Genomic DNA, 24,658 nt, shown 5'->3' with positions numbered 1-24,658 from the left:
TCAGCTCCCGTGGACAGTCCAAACCAGGCTTAATCTCATGCTCATGGTCATTTCCTTGCCAACCAGACATTTTCTACTTATCTCAGAAGACTGAGGCTATTTGACATGGACTCCAACATACCTTGTCCCTACTTTAAAATGTTTCTTTATTGTCACTTATTCTTCATCCACGTTCCAATGTTCCAGACTACCCTCTCACCTTCACACATCACTTCCTCAGGCAAGACTCTATAATAGGACCCCTGACTCCCCACATTTTCAGCCTCTTGGAGAACAGAGCACTGTCTTTGCTTTTAGGCATTCTATGTGTTAGGTGAATGCGAGACACATAAGGGAAAACCTCTATTCTATTCAATTCTGGGGCTCCTGTGATTCCAAGAGACCCGGGATTAGCAATTGTCCTAGGGAGACTGTCCTTGGAGAAAGGAGAATGGATGTAGAAGAGCGTCTCAGGAGTCGAGGCCAGACAGTCATCACTGCATGTATCTGAGCTTCAGTTTTGGCACAGATGAGGAGCAGGGACAAATGAGGTAGTAAATGCAAAAACAAAAAGGCGCTTTGTTCTCTTTCAAAGAAAGAAACACACCAAGGAATGAAGGACCCTGAATTGTTAAATGGACGATTTATGTGTAACCCTTCTAAGTGTGCCTTAGTAATGTTTTCTTTTCTTTCTCTCTGTCTTTTTTACAAGGTTTTGGGAAGAAAGGGACAAACTGTAACTTTTGATAATAAAAGGATGTTTCAAAATATTCGATAATGATCAAAAAAACCCTAAGTCATTTAGTAGGTGATTTTTGTTTCAAAAACTATGGGTCAGAAATCCCTTTTCTAACTCGCATTGCACTTAAATGATAAACTGGAACAGCTGATCATTTGCTATTTGCTATTGAAAATGCGGGGGTCGCAGGCTAACCTGAATGCATACTTCCTTGTGGGATTCTGTTTGCTCTCACACACCACCCACTCTTTGCTCTTGCTTGACAGCCCTTCTGTTTCTGTATGGTTTGGCACTGGCAAAATGCAAAGAGATGTGTAGAGTGCTCATGAAATGCAAAACATGCTAATGAAACGTGGGAATTAGGGATTTTCTCCTGGACTCAAATCATTTCCATTATGTCTTATTTCTCCTCTAACGCCTCATCAAAGGTTCTAAAAAAATTGAACAGACCATAAGGAAAGTTTTCAATGAGATTGTAATTGGGTATATAAAATATCCATAAATTAAACCAACAAAATGAAATTTCCTGAAGTCCCATGAAGGCTCCCACGGCATGCCAAGCTTTGCTTCTGTTCTAGTTTGGCTTTTGAAGTGGAAGCACATAGTTACATTTTTATTCCTGAAACAAAGGTGATGGATGTTGTGATGGTTAATTTTATACATCAACTTGGCCAGGCCACGGTACCCAAATATTTGGTCAAAGATCACATAAATGTCTCTGTGAAGGTGTTTTTCAGATTAACATTTAAATCAGTAGACTCTGAGTAAATTATTCTCAAATAATGTGGAAAGGTCTTAGTGAATCAAGTGAAGGTCTTAAGAGAAAAAAGATGGAGGTCCCTCAAGGAAGAGAGAATTCTGCCCTCAGGTGGCCTTCGGATGCCAAGCTGCAACATCAACTCTGCCCTGGGTCTCCATCCTCCTGCCCACCTGCCCTGAAGATGTTGGACTTGCCAGCCTCCACAATGCATGCACCAATTCCTTAAAATAATACATACTCTCTCTCTTCGGAATATAGTATGAAAAGGATTTTGTGTATATCTATTCTATATATAGAAATAAATACATTGTGTTTTGTATACACATACCCACACATAGAGCCTGTTGGTGCTGTTTCTATGGAGAACCCTGACAGACGTTCAATGTGGAGAGAAAACAACATCTCCAGCAGAAACAAACTCTCTGAATTTGCAATTACAAAAGATACTTCTGGACTAGGGCTGTTATATTTTCCCTGAAAACTTCTGTTTACCCTGCTGTCTGGCAAACAGTTCAGTTTAGTAGAGTAATCTACTCTGCAGGTCACACTTTCTGTTATGTCCAACGGGTCTGACCAAGTTCTTTTTCTTGATAGTTCCTATTTAGCAGTAACAGACAAATATTATTTTATATCTCTGATACACATCAAAAAACAATTTAGAAGTAAACTTTGAGAACAGATAAAAACACAAGTGTATCTTGTAGAAGTACTTGCACAAATATTTAAATATCCAGTAATTACTTCCCTATCTTCTCTCATGGTATCCAATATGAATATTCCTGGAGCAGTTGCAGATCTCCCTAGGTCAAGTGAAATTTTAAAATTCCATCTTTATTGTTGGAAACAAGCAAATCTTGGGAGTAGCCTAGATTTATAAGGCCCTTTGAAATGCTTCATGGGCTCAGACAACTACAGGACCATCAACACTCCTTCCACCTGCACTCACCCTCATTCTCATATCCAGGATTGACTTCTGCCATGTTCTCAGTCTTTCCTGGCTTGCTTGCCTCCCTACTCATCTTCACATTCTTATAGCGCTCAGTTTAGTGCCTTGCACAAAATATGCACTGAATGTGAGCTTGAGTCACTGAACAGTGAAGCAGTACTGTAACTTTGAGAGTCATTCATGTTGACAGTTCCCTTTTTAGGAGGTATTAGTGGCCAGAGGAACATTTTAGTCCCCAAACAGGAGAGTATCATTTCTTTCATTGTCATAATCCACTTATTACTTAGTTTAAGATGTTCAGCTGGTCTGAGTCAATCAGAACAATGGCGCCAAGAATGTGTGTGTTGTAACCTCTGGCAACGTTCTGATGATGTCTGTGTGTGGTGCAATTTCAGGGTTCAAAGCTCAGTGGGCCAATCACATCTGTTTACCACGGTCTGGGGTAATCTAAGTCTTTGTTTTTCTAGGTGGCCCTGGGATATTTGCTTTCTGTTGATCAAAGTACTAGCAGATGGTGAAACTGGGTGAGGAAATATGCCCACTGTGGATCTGTAAGTATCTGACAGACTAAGGACTGTCTATTGACTGGGCTTAGTACATTCTGGAACCCTAAAATCAAATGAACAGTCCTGACACTAAATTCCCTGGCAGGATTTTAAAACCAAGAGACTCTCATTTGAAAATGATGGATTTAAATAAAGAGTAGGTCTTCCATGATTACACATTTGTACGCAGTGAGATAAAGAAAAGCTTTAATGGGAAAAGTTCATGTCTAATTTAAGTCTCATAGGCTAGAAAGTGATCTTATTTTATTCTGTGTAGATGACCACCACTGTCTTTTAGCTATAAAAGTGTGCCAGACACAGAGAATCAATTGATTCACGAGAGTTCTTGAGGGAAACCTTGGGTAAAATATTAGTGGTAAGCAATGAAGGCAGACATTATAATTTATGAGTTGTGAGAAGCAGATTCCTCATTTTTGATCCTTTGCCCTTAGTACACAGTAGATAGAAAGAAGAAGGACCACTACATTCTACATAGGTACAAGCATTTCCCCTGAGGTCATGGTTCTGATGGTCAGATACAGGCACACAACTGACTGAGCAGGAGAGAATTCAATAGACACTGTCTGAAAAACCAGACAAGACTATGAAATATTAAAAGAACTAAAGGAAATCATGCATAAAGAAGGAAAGTGTGATAACAAAGTCTTACCAAGTAGAGAATTTCAATAAAGAATAGAAATTATACATAAAAGAACCAAATAAGAATTCTACACTTGGAAAACACAGTTACTGAAACACAAAATTCTCTAGAGGGACTCAACAGCAGATCTGAACAGGCAAAGGAAAAAAATCAGGAAATTTGAAGATATGTCAGTTGAGATTATCCAGTCTAAGAAACAGAAAGGAAAAAGAACAAAGAAAAATGAACAGAGGATTAGAGACCTGTTGGGAACCCGAAAGAATACCAATATATACATAACGTTAGTCTGAGAAGGGCAGTAGAGAGAGAGAGAGAAATGGGCAGAAAGAATATTTAAAGAAATATTAACTGAAAACTTCTCAAAGTTTGATGAAAACATTAACTTACACAATCAAGAAGTTCAACAAAATCCAGGTAAGATAAACTAAAAAACTTGAAGATTGGACACATCATAATCAAAGACAAAGACAAAAATAGATTCTTGAAAGCAACATGAGAGAAGGAATTCTTCACATACAAGGAATTCTCAAAGAGGTTAACAGCTGATTTATCATCAGAAATCAGGGTGGCCAGAGGCAGTGGTATGACATAGAAGAAAAATACTAGAAGTACCAGAAAAAAAAAAAAAAAGCTGCTAATAAAGAATTCTGTATCTGGAAAAATTATCCTTCTAAAAATGAAGGAGATGTTAAGACATTCCTTGATAAACAAAAACTTAAGAGAATTTGTTGCTAGCATATCTGTTCTACAGGAAATGCTAAGTTAGCCTTTCAGGATGAAATCAAAGGACACCAGACAGTAACTTGAATCCACATGAAAAAATAAAAAGCACTAGTAAAGGTAACTACATAGGTGAAAAAAGCAATAAATATAAATCCATATGTTGATGAGCATACAATATATAAAGGTAATTTGTATAACAAAGCACAAAGGAGGAAGGAAAGAGTGGAGCCATACTAGGGCAAAGTTTTTGCATACTATTACAATCATTTCAGTATTAATCTGAACTAGATTGTTGTAAGTTAAGTCATACTCACCAGGGCAACTACTAAGAAAATAACTCAAAAATATAAAGTAAAAAAAATGACAAGGAAATTATAAAGTGCAATAGAAAATATTTATTGAACACAAAAGAAGGCAGTAAATAGATGAATAAAAAAGATTATTTTCAGATGACATGAACTTGTATATGGAAAATTCCAAGGAATTCTTAAAAAATTAAAATTGTAAGAGCTAATAAACTAATTTGGCAAGATTGCAGGATACAGGATATATATACAAAAAGCAGTTGTGTTTCTATATGTTAGGAATGAATAATCTGAAAATGAAATTAAGAAAACAATTTCATTAATAACAGCATCAAAAAGAATAAAATACTTAGTAATACATTTAACAAATGAAGTACAAGATACGTACCCTGAAACTACAAAACCTGTTGAAAGAAATTAAAGACCTAAATAAATGGAAAGACATCATATGTTCAAGGATTAGAAGACTTTATAAAGCTAAGATGGCAATACTCCCCAAACTGATCCACAGGTTCAAATCAATCTCTATCAAACTTTCATCTGCCTTTCAATTTTTCTAGAAATTATCAAGCTGATTCTAAAATTCACATGGAAATACAATGGACCTAGAATAACCAACATCATTTTGAAAACAATTTTAGAAGACTCATTCTTCCTGATTTCAATATTTACTACAAACCTACAATTCAAGTCTGAGTGGTACTGGCATAGGTTAGACATATAAATCAATAAAACATAACTGAGAGTCCAGAATAGCCAAATGAATTTTGACAAGGGTTCCAAGAAAATTAAATGGGGAAATAATAGTGTTTTTAATAAATAATGCTGAGAAAACTGGCTATCTACATACAAAAAAGAAAAAAAAGAAGAATTTGGACCCCTTACTTCACACCATATACAAAAATGAATTCAAAATGGATCAAAGACCTAAACGCAAGAGATAAAATTATAACACTCTTAAAATAAAATGTAGACATACATATTTATGACCTTGGATTAGACAATGGCTTCTTAGATGTGACACCTAAATCACAAGCAGATAAAGGGAAAAAGAAGATACATTTAACTTCGTTAAAACTAAACTCTTCTGTGTTTCATAGGACACTATCAAGGAAGCAAAAAGCAACCCACATATGGTACAAAATATCTGCAAATCATCTAAATGACAAGATCTTGTGTCCAGAATAAATAAAGATGTTCAACTTCCCTGGTTATGAGAGAAATTCAATTCAAATCCACAATTATACACAATTTTACGTCTACTAGGATCGCTATAATTAAAAAGACGGATAATAATATGCGTTGGTGAGGATGTGGAAAAATTGAAACTCTTATACATTGCTGGTGGGAATATAAATTGATGCAGCCACTTTGGAAAATAGTTTGACAGTTCCTCAAAAAGTTAAACACAGAGTTACCACATGACTCAGTAGTCCCATGCCTAGGTATATACCCAAGAGAATTGAAAATATATGTCTACACAAAAACTTGTACATAAATGTTCATAGCAGCATTATTCATAATAGTCCAAAGTGGAAATAATCCAACTGATGAACGGATAAACAAAATGTAGTATATTCATTCAATGAAACATCATTCAGTCATAAAAAGAAATAACGTACTCACACATGTTACATATAGAAGGACCCTGAAAACATGACAGCACACAAAAGAAGCCAGATGCAAAAGATCACATATTCTATGATTTCATTTACATGAAACATCCAAAACAGGGAAGTCCATAGAGTGAAAAAAGTAGATTAACAGTTGCCAAGGGCTGGGGAAAGTAGGGAATGGGGAGTGACTGCTAATGTGTAAGGCTTTTCATTCTGGGGTGATGAAAATACTCTAGAATTAGACAGTGGTAATTAGTGTATGATTTTGTGAATATACTAAAAAGCACTGAATTGTGTATTTTAAAAGGGTAAATTTTATGATATGTGAATTAAATCTCAATTTAAAACAGATTAAGTTTGCTAGTAAATATAAACATACATATTTTGTATATATTTATATACAAAAGTACATTGTCATTATTCCTCTTCCTTTTGCCCCATTTCCAAATCCTAAAGAAATATTGACAACCTGTGTCACCATGTTACCCTGTGGCTTTCTGTGTTATCTGGCCGACCTCCAGGAACTCCTGGTTGAAAAACATGGCCTAGGGAGCTGGAAAGGGAATCAAGGAGCAAGAGGTTTATGGGCCCATTTGGTGTCATTCAAAGAGGAAACATTTTCTAGTCCACTTTATCATGGAAAGGGAAAGAGATTTCAGATTGGATCACACAGTTGGTTGAAAACACTTAAAATTCTTCATCTCTTTTTGCTCTCATTCCACATTCATCAAATCACTTTCCCAAGGGTTTTAACACCAAGAAGGGAGCACATCCTTCCATTAGAGAGCAATAATCTCCACTGAAAGTCACCTATCGAGGTTGAGCCAAGATGGCGGAGTAGAGAGACTCACAGCTTGCCCTCTCCCACAAATACACCAAGAATTACATCTACAAACCCACTGAATTGCAAAGAACACCTGCTGAACTCTGGCAGAGTGTCTCTCACTTCTGTCTCCTCCATTCAGAGGATTCTCACAAAGTCCGATAAATAACAAGTGTATACTGTATAGCACAAGGAACTATATTCAATATCTTGTTCTAACTTATGTTGAAAAAGAATATGAAAATGAATATATGTATGTTCATGTATGACTGAAGCATTGTTCTGTATATCAGAAATTGACACAACATTGTAAACTGATTGTACTTCAATAAAAATAATTTAAAAAGTCACCTATCTGTCTATCTGTCTCTCTACCTATCTATCTCTGTACATTTATTAGGCTCCCTGTAACTTGATGAACTTGAATCACTCTCCCTGAATCTGAGTCTTAGGCACTGAAAAAACTAAGGGCCAGACTCTGGATTAAGGTAAATTCACCTCAATCAAGGATGACAAGTAGATTTTAATATATATGCTAACTTTAATAATTAAAAGTTGGGAAAGGCTGTGATGAGCAAGATCGTGAGGACATGCCTGAGTGTAGTCTGACAGAACAGCATGCTTGACTAATAATGTCTACCTTGCATACAGGCAGGAACATAATGGTATATGTACTGCATATTTGCTAACCTGACTTAGCATATGCTCCCTCAGGGGCTTCTAGCCAGAAAACCTCCTGGCCACATCCCTCGAACCCTGAAGTACTGCATCACTCAGGTAATAAAGTTGCATTATGTATCCACATTTCACCAAAGTTTTTCACCTTCACTAGTTTACAACTTAATTAAAGGCAAATCAAACCTAATACTGACTCAACTGTAAGGAACATAATCTGTCCCCTCCATTATTTCATCAATGAAAAAGGAAATAGTTGATTAGAAAAGGCTTCTTTAGGTTCCTATCTTCTAGGATAAGTCAACTACTTCATACACTAGAAAATTTAGAGACACTTCTCTATATTAAAATTATTTTTGTAATCAAATCCTACCCCCTTGTTTATTTCACCTCCCAAAGCAGTGGTGACTATCTCATACTTGTAATTCTTTCCCTTCTTTCTGTGTCATCACAGATTGTGTGTGTGTGTGTGTGTGTGTGTGTGTGTGTGTAGGGGGGTTGGGACAGGTAGGAAATATGATTTCAGTGTTTACTTAGCTTTTTAAAGTCACAGCTGTAAGATGCCAAGTGAGGCCTCATCATTAAGCTAAGGCTCCCGCTAGCCACAATGTGAGTATTTACTGCCTTCTTCAGTCTAATCAGGACGAGGCGGACCTCAGCAGAGTGATTCTGGATGCAGTTTTTCAGGTTTCTCTGTGCATTTGGTTAATAAACCAGTGGCTTATTACAGCCTGCTGTTTCTAAGTAGGTCCGTTCCAGTGAAACACCGGAGGAGGAGGGAGGGAGGGAGGGAGGGCGCCAGTGTATTCAGTCAGGGCACCCAGGCCAACAACCTTTGGTAAAGCACATTGGCCTCACCCCTTTCACAAAGGCCTTCAAACTGAAGATCAAAGCAAAGATCAAAGACACTGAAGAAATGATTTCCATGCCCTCTCAGCCATTCTTCCTACAGCTAAAGAGAACCAAAAAGGTTTCATGTAAATTTTACCCAAGTGAAAACACCCAGACATACACAACAATTTAACTTTCATTATTTAGTGTTCTATTGAAATGCTTGGTCTTGCACTTTTAGTGCTACGCTCAGTTGAAAATAGTACCTATTTGATAAAACACGGGTATGTTTCCAATAAGAGCAACCAGATAAAAATAAAGAGAAGCATAAGCCTAAATGTTAGTGGGGAACTTATATTTTATACTCTTGGGAAAATTTTAGGGTAATTTTTGTAATAAGAATGCATTACTTATAAAATCAGAGCAATATATATAGCCACTTCTTAAAAATCCATAGAGATATTATTAATAGAAGGATATAATATCTCAAAAGGCTTTAAGGAGAGCCTTAAAAGAAGAAAATCAAGGGCTTTCTTTGGCTAATAGATTATCAGAGAGAAGTAAGAGAATAGGAGAGACACTGGGCAAGGAAAGAAGCCTACATACTCACACCAGAGGTTTAAACACCTGTAACATTTATCTAGCGGGAGGGTATAGCTCACTGGTAGAGTGCATGCTTAGTATGCAGGAGGTCCCAGGTTCAATTCCCGGTACCTCTGTTAAAAAAAAAAATTATCTACAACAGAGCAAGGGTCTCAGAATCAGTACTTGGACATGAGTATTTTTGAAGTGCACATCTCACATATAAACATGACCTACAGGCCACCAGAGTCTGCCCACAAACATGTCATTCTTATGATGAGATCGTCTCAGGGCTTCCGTTACCTATCCCAGCCACAGGACACTGAAAGCGGACTGAGGCTTACATCCAATTCCACTTACTAGAAGATGAGAAGGCAGAGCTATATGTCCATCAGCAAGAATAGTTCTGAGTCCTTCCTGTGCTCTAGTTCAGCCCCGTAGTGGGCAAACCCGGCCATCTGTGAGATGCTGGGCCATGGCCAAGGGCTCTGTCCCAGGTCAAGGACACAAGGCTACCTGACCCACACAGAGATCTTCTACGACACCAGCTTCATTAGCCCACTGCCCTCACCAAACGAAAGAAACAGTCTGTCTGATTTGAACTGGAAAACACTGCCAATTATTGACTTTCAGGAACAGCTGCCCCGTGCTGTGTTAATGGTTAGGAGCAACTGACACCACCAAAAATTAGTAGGAATTCCCTGGTCCTTCTCATCCTAACATAGTCTAAGTTTTGGGAGTTTGTCAATCTCTATTAAAGTAGAATAGAAAGTGGCTATTTCCATAGTGATGTGGGTATGGTTTGGTACCATTCAATTCCATGAACAATTGTCAAGGCTTTGTGTTGAGGTTTGGTGGCAGAAGCTTTTTCTTCATCCCAGTATTGAGTCTAATTTTTCTTTATTTTACGTCCCTTGTATTGAGGACATCCATTTATACTTGCAGCACATCAACGGTGGTGATAATTTCACTAATTTTGAACAGGTTTCTAGACTTGGTGAAAGCTGAGCATAGTTAGCGGCACACATGCAATGATGCCAAATACTGCATTCAACACAATATATAGGAGTGTGTGTGGGCAGGGTTTCCCCAACCTTTTCTTCTAGCTAATCCATTCCACTGTCTTATATCTCTAAAACTTTTCTCCCACAAACTCTGTATTTTTAATCTGGAGGAGAATAGGACCCTATGCTGGGAGGTCATCTGCAAATTTATAAGTTGGCCATCTCTATCAAATAGTTTCTCTCCGTTGTTTTCAGGTTAAGATTAAATATTAATCGTTCAATATTGTTATGGTCTAAATGTGTCTCCCCAAAATTGTAAGTTGAAATCCCAATGCCAATGTAAGAGTATTAAGAGGTGGGACCTTTGGGAAGTGCTTAGGTCATGAGGGTGGAGCCCCTGCGAATGGAATTAGCGCCCTTAAAAAAGAGACAGAGAGAGCTTCACCACCCACTTCAGCCATGTGAGGACAGAGTGGGAAGTCAGCAGCCTGCAACCTGGAAGAGGACCCTGACCAGAACCAGCCATGCTGGCGCCCTGATCTTGGACGTTCAGACTCCAGAACTGTAAGACATAAATTTCTGTGACTTATGAGTCACCTCATCTATTGCGATCTCTACAGCTGCCTGAACAGACTAAGACAAACACAAAATATTAACATATCAAAATCAACTTGTTCATAAACTCCTGCAATTTGGCCTATCTTCTCACTTGGCTATTTTGGCATGAAGTCACTATCCACCTCACTGGAAGCAGAAGACAGAGTTACAGAGAAGCAGAGACAGCGTGGGAGTTGCAGATCTGACCCTTGCAATTGGGTGAGCTCTTATTTTATCTCAAGCTTTTCTAACAAGAGATGAGAATCATGTGTTGAAAGTAACTTTTAGTTAATTTCAATATAGGAAAAATAGTTTTATCACCACTGCCATCAAATTTCAACTAGAGCCAGTTTTAAATACTTCCTCATCCTGGGCCCCTCTACCCTTGGTAAAAGTGCTAAGAAAAATAGAATGATCAATGCACGAGGCATGGGTTGGGGGATGAGGGGTGGGAAAGAAACATGAGGTCAATTTACAATGCTGTTTGCTATGTCTTGTAAAAATTAAATACCCATTAGTTACAGTAGCCCAACAAGTATCTGTACTTCCACATGTGTTTCTTCGTGAAGTAGAGCTCAGAGAAGATACAGGTCTCCTTCAGACTTGTCTATTAACAGATCAGTGTTTCTAATCAAAAGATCTCTAACATGCAGCAACCAACTGAACATTCCTTACAATCACTGATTATACACAGAAAACAGTGACTCTGGCTTCTGGCCCTGGGATCCCACTTCAAAATGGACATTTGCCCACCCTTGTTCAGAACAAATGTTCAGTTAGATAGCTTATAGTTGCTTTAATTCCCCTACTATTTCCTTAAACACAATGGAGTTTAATTATTATATTCAATAATATTGAAATCTGGTGATTTTCTAATGTAAGGATTATGGTGCAAGTAATTTAATATGCTAATGCCCATTGTAATATTCTTAAACCTGTCAGTAATCAACTAGGCAACTGTAATTAAACATGTCCTTCATTTGAGTTATAAACAAAATATTGGGCATACCTTAGATTAGAGTTTCTCAACCTTGGCACGACTGACATTTTAGGCCAGATTATTCTTTGTTGTGGGGTCTGTTCTGTGTCTGGTAAGAGGTTTAGCAGAGCTGCTGGCCTTAATCCACTATGTTCCAACAGCACCCCTGTAGACGGGACAAGCAAAAATGTCTCCAGACAGTGCCGAATGTTCCAGGGGGACAAAATCCTCCTGGTTGAGAACCAATGTCTTAGATAAATATCAGTTGTCTAAAAGAGAACCTCTTTGGATGATTCTAACACAGCAGAACTTACTTACTTCCCCATAGATTTGAATTCCAGATCTGCTACTTCCCATGTGATCTTGGGTGAATTTACCTAATCAAGATGTGCCTTTGTTTTCTCCTCTGGAAGATGGGAATTATAATAGTGCCTACAATAGTACCTTCATGAAGAGTAAATCAAATGACCCATAAAAAGTGCCAGAAGAGTACTTAGCAAACAGGAAGCCCTCAGTAAGTGTGGGCGGCCACTACTGCTATTGTTAATGTTTTCATCCCAATTTCAGCTTTTAGAGGTTCTCACTATGCAATTCATGAGCTAGGGCTCTCAGGATATTCAGCTGGAAAGTAAAAATTCTGAGTAAGGACCGCTGCTCCTTTGAACAAGCAATATGATGCAGGGGTAAAATATAAATTGTGGAATCAGAATATTAAGGTCTAATTCTCATTTCCTTGGGATTTCCAAATCCCAAACTTTCTATCTTTAGGAACATTATCTGCAAAACAGGGCTGGGAGGAACATCATCAAAGTTGTATTTGAAAATGAACAATAAAATCTCTACTTTTAAAACTGCTCTGAAAATTACTGCGACATGTGACAGTTGGCCATGAAAACACTGCTCCCAGGGTCCTGTCTAGGGAGGGTAATTTACCAAGGTCTCCAGCTCCTCTGTGCTTTGAAATCCATCACCTCACCTGCACCAAAGACCATATCTCTCTCTGGCTGCTCCCCAGTGATGACTGCACTGGAGGGAGGATACAAAGGTAGGCCCATTCCTGGGAGACACAGACCTCCTCCATCCCTGGCTCTAGTGAAAATGAAATAAGATAAGCACCGAGCGGAGGCCTGACACATACGCTGCACTGTGCAGTAAGTACTTGGTACTATACTTACAAACATTAGCCCAGTTCCATATGTTAATTCCTCACAACTTTTGTTCTTAGATATCCCATGAAGGAAAAAGCATATTTGAATTTAGTAATATCACCTTATTGCTTGTGATATTTTGCCACACACAGTTTCACAAATCTAAGCATTTACACATTTTGTATGAATGTGTTTGATATTACATTTTGATGGATTAAATTATATTGTTATACCCCATGTATGACTATATGATAATTCATCTTTTCCTCTACTTATGGGTATTTTGGATGCTGTTAATTTTAGATTATTATAAATAAGCAAATATTTAAAAGCACATATTTAAAGGAAAGAAATATAATTTTATCAAAATAGTAAAAATTATTTGCAAATATTATACAGATGAAACATAACTGAGCTGATAATCCAAAAAAATCCAAGGAATATACTAAAGAATATGTTACAGAGGGTCATACATTATTAATGGTCTTTTTTGAAATATGTCCTACCTAGGAAGTGAAAGATAGATCTACTAGCAGATAGTAGTAAATGTTCAATTTTTCACATGGATATTCTTCCCCCAGGAGACAGTCACTCTTCACCTAGCCTTATCACTTTCTGTTAATATTTAGTCAGCATTTCCAATAAAGTTAGCTTCCTCAGATCAAAAGCTTTTACATAGGACCTACATGGGAACCAAACAGCTATCCATGGAATATTAGAATCTGACTTCCTACAATCTCCTATTTTTTTGTGTCTCACACGAAATTAATGAGAGATGCAGAATTCTAAGGCTAAGTAGCTAGAAGATACTGAGTCAAACGTGATCTCTCAAGAGAGTGTGGGGGCAACCCTAATTATCAGAGGAAGAAACATCCAAAGGGCGACCAAAGCCAAATGTTTTCCACAGAAGTCCTCCTTCTGGCTGTTCTGATTTCTCCTGGTAAGTCAAAGTTACAATTTTAGAATCTTGGCTATTTCTTAAGAACCGACTTCAAGGATAGATCTGAAAGTCATTAGTATCACAATCACAACAGAAAGTTGTATATTTGGTTACCAAAAATGGAACAGGAAGGGCACACGGGGGGAAGGGTTGCTCTCAAGATTTGCACAGGAATGTTCTGTTTCTCTAATGAGAGAAACAAGAGTGGGACGGGAGGACTTTAAGAAAAGTCCATTTTAGTCTAGGACTTAATTGTAACAAAATTAGAAAGTAAAAAGTTTGTGTAAGAATCTGATTTAGAAAATTCCTGATACAGAGGCTGGTGCGGATTAGAACAAGGGGAACACTCCCTTAACAGTCATAGCAGGAGAGAAAAATGAATAAATTAAGAAACTGTCTAATACATGCCTCACTTTCCAAGAACTATTAGTTGTCAAAGTGACTTGAAGCTTGGCTCCAAGGTATAAGACTTTTGAAATCCATCTTTTATAAGTATATTAAAGAATAAGCTTACTGGCCATATTCTGTAGCTTCTCGTCATAGCACATATATTAAAGAATAACAAAACATCCTCAAATGAAATCAACAACTGAATTAGCAGATTCTTGCTTTTGCTTTTGTTTTTGTTAGTCTGTTCTGAAGTGGAAGGATGAGTCTGCTAACGCGTCTCTCTGTGAATGTTAACAATTGGAAACCTGGAAAACTGAATTCAATTGAACATTTGTTAAGTACTTAAGATATTACATAGAAGTTGTACTGAAAACAAAGGTTGCACAAAATACACTGAGAGCCAGCCCCTTCCTCCACATTTCACAGCTTCATAGTTTTTCACATAATTGTTTTACTCCCTTCCCCGCCTTCTCTTCTCACTCCATTCTAGGCTAAACTGGTTTGATATGTTCTTATTTCTAAGAATCTCCTCTTCCACGTTTGCAAATATGAAAGAGATTTATTTAGTGTTAAATAAACCAGTTCAGAGTTTGTTTCTCCTTTAATTCAAACATTTTCTTGAATTTGATTATCAGGACTAGCAATAAAGAGCATTTCAAAGTTACTTTAAAACTTCTAGACTTACTTGTTTAAGATAAGCTATTTGATTATTTTGTTTAACCTAAACGCAGTGGTCCCCATGCCAAGCCATGAGCAAAGAAAATTTGAAAAGCACAATCTATACCATTTATTAGTAGACAATCTGAAACAAACTACAACAGTGAAGGTTAATGCTTATAAGTAAACACATTTACAAATATTTTGTATGTCAGAAAACAGATTTCTATGGCCAGGGAAAAAGTCAATTTCATATCTGAATCAGGAGTTAAAGGAAGTCTACCCCATAAACTAGAGAAAATTAGAGAAAAAGTATAGTGAAAACAATTTCTAAATCCACTGGGAGACACAAGGATAATGGAGATTGGAGGTACATGGTCAGGAAATCTGCTTCTCACGTTTCTCCTTTTTAGCACTGGCTGGACCATGGGCTACTATATGTGCTGGCAAGTCTTCCAATGAGATCAGGATGTGTGACAGCCATGGCTGTGGCCAGTACACTGCTCAAAGGTAACGGGGTTTCACAAACAACCATAAACTCTTTTGGCTCCTAACTTCTTTGCTTATTAGCACCCTTGCCCTAAACATCTCCCTTCTGACAGCAGGAAAATTCGGAGATGAAACCACTTACATTACTTTGTTTGGAGCAACTTTCAAGAGCACTGCTCCAACTCTGGGCTCTGAACTGGGAACAGAGCACTGAATAAGGAAAAGAGAGAGGGGAGCAAACTGTTCCCTCTCAACATTTTCACACGTTGACTCATCTTACCTGGTCCTTCCAAGGTGAAAAACATTACCATTCCACTTCATAAATGAGGAACTTGAACTGGGGCACCAAAGGGTTAAGGGACCTGCTGAATACAGTTGGAGGTGGTGAAGGCTGGACAGGGAGTCAGGCTTTTGGATCCTGTTCCCATCAAACCGTAGTGTTACTGACCCAGGCTCTGGGATGGGAACTGAACACCAGAGGCTGGCCTTCAACAGGTAATTTCTTCCAGGCAATGGGGGACACTCTTGTGAATTTTCAATAATGCACAGTAACACCTTGGGAGAGCCACTTTCTGATGAAATAGCCATGTGTCCAAGTACATCACTGATCTCCATCCTAACCACAGCAGAACTCAACACTCATATAGATACTACATACAAAGCAACCTCAAATACACAGAATAGGGCAAAGAGATGGAACATATGGGAAAATGGCCTCTGAATTATCAAAATAAGGCTCAATTAGTTCACACCCTAAAGTTTATGCACTTGACTTTACAATAACTTACTGGCTCTTCACTTGGAAACTGCTCAATGTTGCTTTACACATAATTCTAACAATTTCAGTGAATCTGATTTTCCAGTAGCTTAATAGAAGGGAGAAGAGGCTGCAATGCATAGGTATCAACAGTGAGGACTGTTAGAGACAATCTCAAGAAACCTCACCATCTGGGATCATTTTGTGTTTGTGCTCCACACACTTTAATAAACACAAAAGGTATTACTCACCATATTAAAATGCTATACACAGTAAATGATGTTTATAGAGACTTCTGGATCACTGAGAGAAAAGTAAGACTAGGGTAACATATGATTCTTTTATAATAGGTTCCCATAAAAAGACAACTCTTTTCTAAGTGGTCTTGAAGGGGTCAAGGTTCAGGTAGCTACAAAATTTACTTACATGGATTGCCTCATTTCCTCCAAATGCCGTATAATAATAATGGCTAATAGTTTTTAAAGGCTTCCTGTGTACCAAATACTATCTTAAATGCTTTAAGTTTTACAACATGGTTATTACTACTTGCAAGGAGGGAGGGTAAAATTGGCTAAACAGAGTGAGGAAACCTGGGACATCCCAACATGTTCCAGCAGCTTCAATTTTTGATACCCTAGTCTGGGAACAGTGGGCTAACACCTTGTTCCTGGGCAATAAGGTTCCCAGGGCAGTCCCTCAGTCTGTTCGTTCTTATTTACTTCCTAGAAATCATAGGCTTCACCAGGGTGTGGATGTCTTGTGCTCAGATGGATCTACTGTGTATGCACCTTTCACCGGAATGATTGTGGGCCAGGAGAAACCTTTTAAAAACAAAAATGCCATCAATAATGGTGTTCGGATCTCTGGAAGAGGTAAGAGATGGTGTATGTACCTGGGACACATACTGGAAATAACTGATGCTTATTTATGTAATGCATATCCTATGCATAGAAGTTTCATTCTTCCTTCAAAATGACAAAACCTAGAACATAAAGGACAAAGGTACCAAACTAAAACAGACAATGCATTTTCAAAGATGTTCCACACTTTCCCTGAAACCATCTTCTGTATGCATACACTCCCCATCTAACTATAGTTGACTGAACGGCTTTCTTTCTGTGGCCCATGTGGCTTAACAATCTGTGAGTGAAATCACTCTCAGCGATATTAACTATAATAAATACTTTCATTTACCAAAACCCACACAATTCGAAAATGCTGGCATTTCTACCTCAGTTGATGTGAAGTATTTTCAAACGCTCTATGTTCTAGGTAAAGTTGGGTCTCCTAGACTCCAGGCACTGGGCTTGTTGTCTGTTTTGTTCTATTGAGGTAAAACACACAGAGCAAAGTGAACGGCGGAACGGCTCCCTGAATTGTCATAAAGTGACAACATTCTGGTTACCCTAGACCAAGAAAAAGAACATCAGGTGCAGCCCAGAGACCCCTTGTGTTACTTTTTAGTCATTATTCCCAGGAAGAGCGATCACCATCCCGCCATATAGTAGTTTTGCCTGTTTTTGAAAAATCATACAAATAGAATTAAACAGCACGCAGTCTTTTGGGTGGGGCTTCTTTTACTCCACGTAAGAGACTTTTACTCCACATAAAGAGACTCACCCGTGTTTTTGCATGTAGTTTGAGTGCCTTCACCCTTATCAATATACTGTATCCCACTGTCTGAACGTATCTTCATTTATGTAATCATTCTTCTCTAAAGGGACATTTGGCAGTAAAGGCGATTACAGAAATGCTCCTGTGAACTTTCTTGTACAAGTCTTTTCATGAATATAAACATGCATTCCTGTGGGGAGTGGGGCCGGAAGACACCCCCCCACCAAGGCTGTGAGAAACATGTCCTTGAGAAACTATCTGGTGGTTATCCTCTCTAGGCCTGAAACCATAAGAGAAACTGCTGCCATTAAATGGAGTTCACTTAGTAGCCAAGGCCAAGGTTACTGAACATGGTTACTGAACAGGGAGCAGAGCTGAAGCAGTAATCAGATTCACCAGAAGCACAGAGACCTGGGGTATTGCGTAGTTCATGATGGTGACCCAGAAATGAAGAGATGGGCAGCCAATGAAAGCCTTCTTTGATTTGTATAAATAGAAACACTCTAGTCCTGACAAACAGAATTCTGACTTCAATCATCACAATATTAGTTCTCAAAACTTTCCCCCCGCCCCCATCAGCCAATTCCCAGACTTGAGCCAGTTCACAGGCCCAGGGCCTCTTGAACGAAAGGAATGCTGAGTCCTTTTGAGGAAGGGATCTGTCATACAGCCAAAATGTATACTTCCAGCCATCCCCAAAGGGATCTGCAGCCATCTAACAGGATGACTGTACAATGGGGAAGAGGAAATAGGCTTTTTAGAGATTATTGGACACTTGCTCAAAACTGCCACTAATTCCTCAAGACCCAAAAGGCCACTGTGGTCCAACCAGACTAGGGGCTTCTAGGGTCAGGTGATCAATGGTGGTTTTTTTTTTACTAGGGTCCATCTTACAGTGGACCTAGTGCATCCACACATCTACCCTGAAGTAATCTCCCCAGTTCCAGAATATACAAACAGCACATACAGTATAATAACAAAAAACCAAACAACCCAATCCAAAATTGGGCAGGAGACCTAAACAAGTAATTCTCCAATGAAGACATTCAAATGGCCAACAGGCACATGAAAAAATGCTCAACATTGCTAATTATCAGAGAAATGCAAATCAAAACTACAATGAGGTATCACCTCACACCAGTCAGAATGGCCATCATTCAAAAGTCCACAAATTGTAAATCCTGGAGAGGCTGTGGAGAAAAGGGAACCTTCTTATACTGTTGGTGGGAATGCAGTTTGGTGCAGCCACTTCGGAAAACAGTATGGAGATTCCTCAAAAAACTAAAAATAGATTTACCATATGATCCAGTAATCCCACTCTTGGGCATATATCTGGAGGGAACTCTAATTTGAAAAGATACATGCACCCCAATGTTCATAGCAGCACTATTTACAAGAGCCAAGACATGGGAACAACCTAAATGTCCACAGACAGATGACTGGATAAAAAAAGTTGTCATATGTAGATACAATGGACTACTACTCAGCCATAAAAAAGAATAAAATAATGCCATTTGCAGCAACATGGATGGACCTAGAGATTGTCATTCTAAGTGAAATAAACCAGAAAGAGAAATACTATATGATATCACTTGTATGTCCAATCTAAAAAAAGAAAGAAAAAAAGAGGACACTAATGAACTCATCTATAAAACAGAAAGAGACTCGCAGCCATAGTCAATAATCTTATTATTACTGGGGGGATGGGGGTGGAAGGGATAAATTTGGGAGTTTGAGATGTGCAAATGTTAGTTACTATATATACATTTTTAAAAAACCAAATTTCTTCTCTATAGCACAGGGAACTATTTTCAACATCTTCTAATAACCTTTAATGGGAAAGAATATGAAAATTAATATATGTACATATATGCATGACTGGGACATGTGCTGTACAGCAGAAATGGATATATTGTAACTGACTGTACTTCAGTTGAAAAAATGGAATCAATATACTCACAATCGGCAGGATGCTGAAGGAGTGGAATCACTGGGTTACTTTGTATATGGGTATCCTCAATTTTAGCAAATACTGCCACACAGTTTCCCAAACTAGTAGTACCAATTTACACTCCTACCAGGAGTGTATGAAAGTCCCAGTTGCTCCATACACAGTACTTGGTGTTATCTATCTACTATTTTCATTTCAGCCATTCTGATGAGTATGTAGTAGTATCTCATTTAACCTTAATTTGTATTTCCTTGATGGTTAATGAAACTGGGCCCCTTTTCATATTAATTGATAACATGGGTATTGTCTTTTGTAAAATGTCTATTCATGTATTTCACCCTGGCATTTTTTGCCTGTCTTTTTCTTATTGGTACATGGGTGTTTTTTGTATATTTTGGATACAAGTCTTTTATCAGACATATGTATTGTTAAGTATCTTCTCCCATTTGATAGGTTGCCTTTTCACTTAAAAAATTTTTTTTAATGAACACAAATTCTTATTTTTAAATGCAGTGTTTCATTGGCCAGTTTGTTAATCTTCTACAGATATTGCACTGATTTAATTATCATAGCTTTAATATACATCTTGATATCTAACAGCATAAATCTCCCAGCTTTGCTCTCCTTTCTGAATGCCTTGGAAATTCTTAGTTTATTTGCATTTCCATATAAATTGTAGAATCAGTTTGTTAATCTCCAATAAAAATCCTGCTGGGACTTTGACTGGGTTTGCATTGATTATATAGATCAAATGGAGAAGAACTGATACTTAAAAGCAATGTCTCCAATCAATAAACATGCTATATCTTCCATTTATTTAGGTCTTCTTGCATTGTTATATTAGTAGTTACATTAGTATCAATGTAAAGGTCTTGCACATATTCTGTTTAATATATGTACATAAGACACACCTTATTGGTTTTACTTAGATTTCTATAGATGTCCAACAGAAGTATAATAAAAGCCACATACATAATCTTAAATTTTCTAGTAGTTTTCACATTAAGTAAAAAGAAACAGTGAAATTCATTTTAATAACATATTTTAACCTAATATCTCCATATTATTATTTCAAAATACCATTAATATAAAAACTATAAATATTTTACCTTTTGGGGGTACTGTCTTCAAAATCCAGTGTGTATCTTATACTTAAAGCACATCTAATTCAGATTAGCTACATTTCAAGTGCTGACTAGCCACATGTGCTATTAGTTCAAGACAATTCTTTGCCTTACTTACATTTTCTGTCCACTTGACCTGTTTTCGCTGATAGAAGTGTGTTGAAGTAATAGAAGACTTGTGGGTTTCTATCTGTTTCTCCTTGTATCTCCTGTAGGCTCTCCTTCACATAGATGGTTTCTGTGGTATTTAGCACATGTATAGTTGTAATTGTTATACCTTCATTGGATTTAGCAATATAAATTGTTCTCTTCTATCTTGTTTCAATGCTTTTTTGGCCTGAATTCCACTCTCTGGTAAAAGGATCATAACCCTTGCTTTCTTTTTTCCTTACATTTGCAAGGCAAATCTTTCTCCAGCCCAGAATGTTTAGCCTTTTTCAATTACTGTTTCACTGTATACAGCACAGAATTGGGTTTTGCTTCTCAAACTAATTGGGAAATCTCTTTTTTTGGGTATATACATATATACTTATTGAAGTATATATAGTCAGTTTACAATGTTGTATCAATTTCTGGTATACAGCACAATGTCCCAGTCATGCATATACATACATATATTCATTTTCATATTCTTTTCCATTAAAGGTTATTAGAAGATGTTGAAAATATTTCCTTTTCTATACAGTATGAATTTGTTGTTTATCTATTTTATACATATTAGTTAATATCTGCAAATCTGGAACTCCCAATTTATTCCTTTCTACTCCCGGTAACCATAGTTTGTTTTCTGTCTGTGAGTCTTTTTTTGTTTTGTAAATAAGTTTGTTTGTCTTTTTTAGATTCCACATATAAGTGAAATCATATGGTATTTTTCTTTCTCTTTCGGGCTTTTTAATAGATATAACTCATATATATGGTCCCAACATTGTTATATTATTTTATAATTATGCTATTATATTAATTCTCTATTTCTCTATTTGGTGAGTCTTCCTTGTTTTTAAAAAGTTTTCTTTTGGTATGTAGACAGATTTGTATTCTTGTGCCTATAATTTCTGTTTTCTTTGTCTTTAAAGTTTAATAGTTTTATTAGAATATGTCCTGGAGTTGACATTGTTCTAGGTCAGTTTTCTCAGCTACCTGGTGTTTTTCTGATATTTTTCAATGCCTTTATTAATTTTTCATTTGAGTCTATTCTTTCTTAGGCATCTCATAATTTTAGCCTTCATTTCTGATATGATTTTGTCATTTTTGTCTATTCCCTCATTGAATTCAATCAACATTCCTTTCTTTTTGTCTTTTTTTTTTCTTATTTCTGTTATTTTAAAATTTCTGATTCAAGGATACTAACACCCAGATAATGAATAATTCTACTTCTTTTCTTTCAGGTTTCTGTGTTAGAATGTTCTACATTAAGCCAATTAAGTATAAAGGTTCTATCAAGAAGGGAGAAAAACTGGGAATTCTACTGCCCTTGCAGAAAGTTTATCCTGGCATACAATCTCACATACATATTGAAAACTGTGACTTGAGTGATCCTACTGTGTACCTATAAATGGAAGACAAATAACCAGATCTTCTAAATAGAAAGCCATCTTCTTAAAACCTGGGTGTATATCCTGCTTTTCAAGTAATTTGTTTTCAAAAAGAAACATGATTAATGCAAGAAAGAAAAAAGGATTTTAATTTCTACTCATTGCTACTTTGATGTTTTGAGTGTCAACTAATTTCTCAGGGCTCTCTGATCTTTCTGTAAACAATGGGATCTGGTTTTTTTTTTTTTTTTTTTTTAAAGATTTCTCAGTCTTGAATACACAGGATAGATAAACACATGAATTCAAGCTGGTCAAGGCTCATTTTTGACACTTCTAAAATTAGCTTTCTGCTTGAAAATAAGGAAAAGCCTGAAACTGTTTTTATCGTACAGAAATAGAGTGTTGTACAATGCTAGACACACATACACACTTGATAAATATTAACTGAGTAAACTGGGGGCTTTTTTTTAAAGGCATTAAGAAATCCCAGCAATATCCTTAGGTTTGTCAAATTGTTTGGATGGTGAGAAGCTTATGTGAATAAGTCAGAATTTGCTGGTCTTTATAGCCACACATTCCCACACTCTGCATAAGTGGTAAGATCTTCGAGGTAATGAATGATAGCACTCCCAGGTAATACGAAGTACTCTACATTTCAGTAAGACTGAATTACAGAGAGTACTAGAAAGAGAAAAAGGTCTATCCTAACCTGAAGTATCTCATGGAAGTCAGTCAGCCTCTTCAAGCCATATGCATATCACAGACACTTATTTTTACGCATCATTGTATATCCCTATTATTCTTCCCTGGTTATGTTGACAACAGGTACTTAGGGGAAATAAGACCACACAAATGTTCAAGGGACCAAAAATAATATGACTCTGTAGATATTCATCAGTCAATGAGAAATGTTTAAGGTGAATTCATCACTCTGGAAACTTTCTTCATGAATTTTTTTCTGAAATCCTTTGAAGAATGCAGAAAACTCCAGCAGAATAACTCTATTTCTATCATAAATATGTTAGACGAAATGTGATCAACTGAATTTTATCACTGGAGAGAAAAGGCTGCATGTATAGATGGGAACATATTCAGATGAATGTTCATGATATCACTGTTTTGTCATACCAAGACCCGGAACAACTCAAATGCCTATCAATAGTAAGATGGACAAATTGTGGTTTAGTTCCAGAATGGAATATTATATAACAGTTATAATGAGTGAAACTTAGCTAAACATAACAAAATAGATGAATCACAGCCGTATACTTTTGAGTAAAAAAGAAGACCAAAAGATCCCATATAGCATGATACTCTTTTTATAGACAATTAAAGCCAAAACATAATTTTTAGGAACACATATCTATGTGATAAAAATATATAAAAAAGGAAATCAAGCAAATAATGAATCCTAGTTATCTCAGGACTAGATAGGGAAGGACCACATAGAAAAATTTAAGTTACTATCAATGCTATCATTTTATGGTTGGGAGGTGATTTCATGAGTATTTACTATTATGAATAAGATGTTACAGAGACAACAGGACTTGCAGGTGGGTGTCCAGGGAGAAGAAAGAGTCAGTGATGACTCTTGGACGGTTTAGAGTGTATACAACACAATTAGTACTTTCTTATATCTAGTTAGATACTACTCTCTACTGTGTTATAAAAGCTTCCACAAGGCTAGCAAATTAAGAATTTCATTTTGGTTAAAAGGAAGAAAACTATAACCAGCACTGTCTGGTTTGATCATCTACCTTATCCATCTCCTGAGTGCCAAATAACTTAAAGTTGTTTCCAAAAAATATGTTTGTTTTCAAAGGACAAAGGCTGTGCTCCCATTGAGAACACACAAAAAAGAAATAGCATAGACTCTAAAGGTAATTTTAAAAGGAGTTCTAAAATGTTTGAACAATTAAATATAGGTTTAGCCTCCTAAATAATCAAACTTCTGAAGTGATTGTTTCAAAGACCAGACTCATTACCTGGAATGGAGAGCTTCCCCAAGGCAGATAGGATTCGACAATCATTCTCATATCTGTTGAATGGAAATGCAAACTTCAGACTAAAGGACTTCTTTCTTAGGAAGCACTAGAATACAGCGCCCTCTGGTGCACTACATCAAAGGTTTTTTTTTGTTTTGTTTTGGTTTGGTTTTTTAGTTTGTTTTAATTTCCTTTTCCTTCAGGTTTGAGTGTCAAAATATTCAGCTTAAAGTACTGCTAAGGTTCAGAGTGGTGAATATAGCTCAGTGGTAGAGTGCATGCTTAGCATGCACAAGGTCCTGGGTT

The 24,658-nt window shown here is 37.0% G+C and overlaps 1 protein-coding gene across 1 annotated transcript; it reads left to right on the top strand.

The window, feature by feature from the left end:
- The first annotated feature begins 13,528 nt into the window (after positions 1 to 13,528).
- On the top strand, positions 13,529 to 22,522 carry LECT2 (leukocyte cell derived chemotaxin 2). Its single transcript, XM_010981789.3, has 4 exons — positions 13,529 to 13,853; positions 15,314 to 15,410; positions 16,873 to 17,018; positions 22,221 to 22,522. Exons 1-4 carry the CDS (start codon positions 13,808 to 13,810, stop codon positions 22,385 to 22,387), a joined length of 456 nt encoding a protein of 151 aa, XP_010980091.1. The 5' UTR covers positions 13,529 to 13,807; the 3' UTR covers positions 22,388 to 22,522.
- Positions 22,523 to 24,658: the final 2,136 nt, after the last annotated feature.

The sequence above is a fragment of the Camelus dromedarius genome, chromosome 3 (assembly GCF_036321535.1).
Source record: "Camelus dromedarius isolate mCamDro1 chromosome 3, mCamDro1.pat, whole genome shotgun sequence".
NCBI classification, from domain to species: Eukaryota; Metazoa; Chordata; class Mammalia; order Artiodactyla; family Camelidae; genus Camelus; species Camelus dromedarius.
This window is presented reverse-complemented; position numbering and strand designations above follow the sequence as displayed.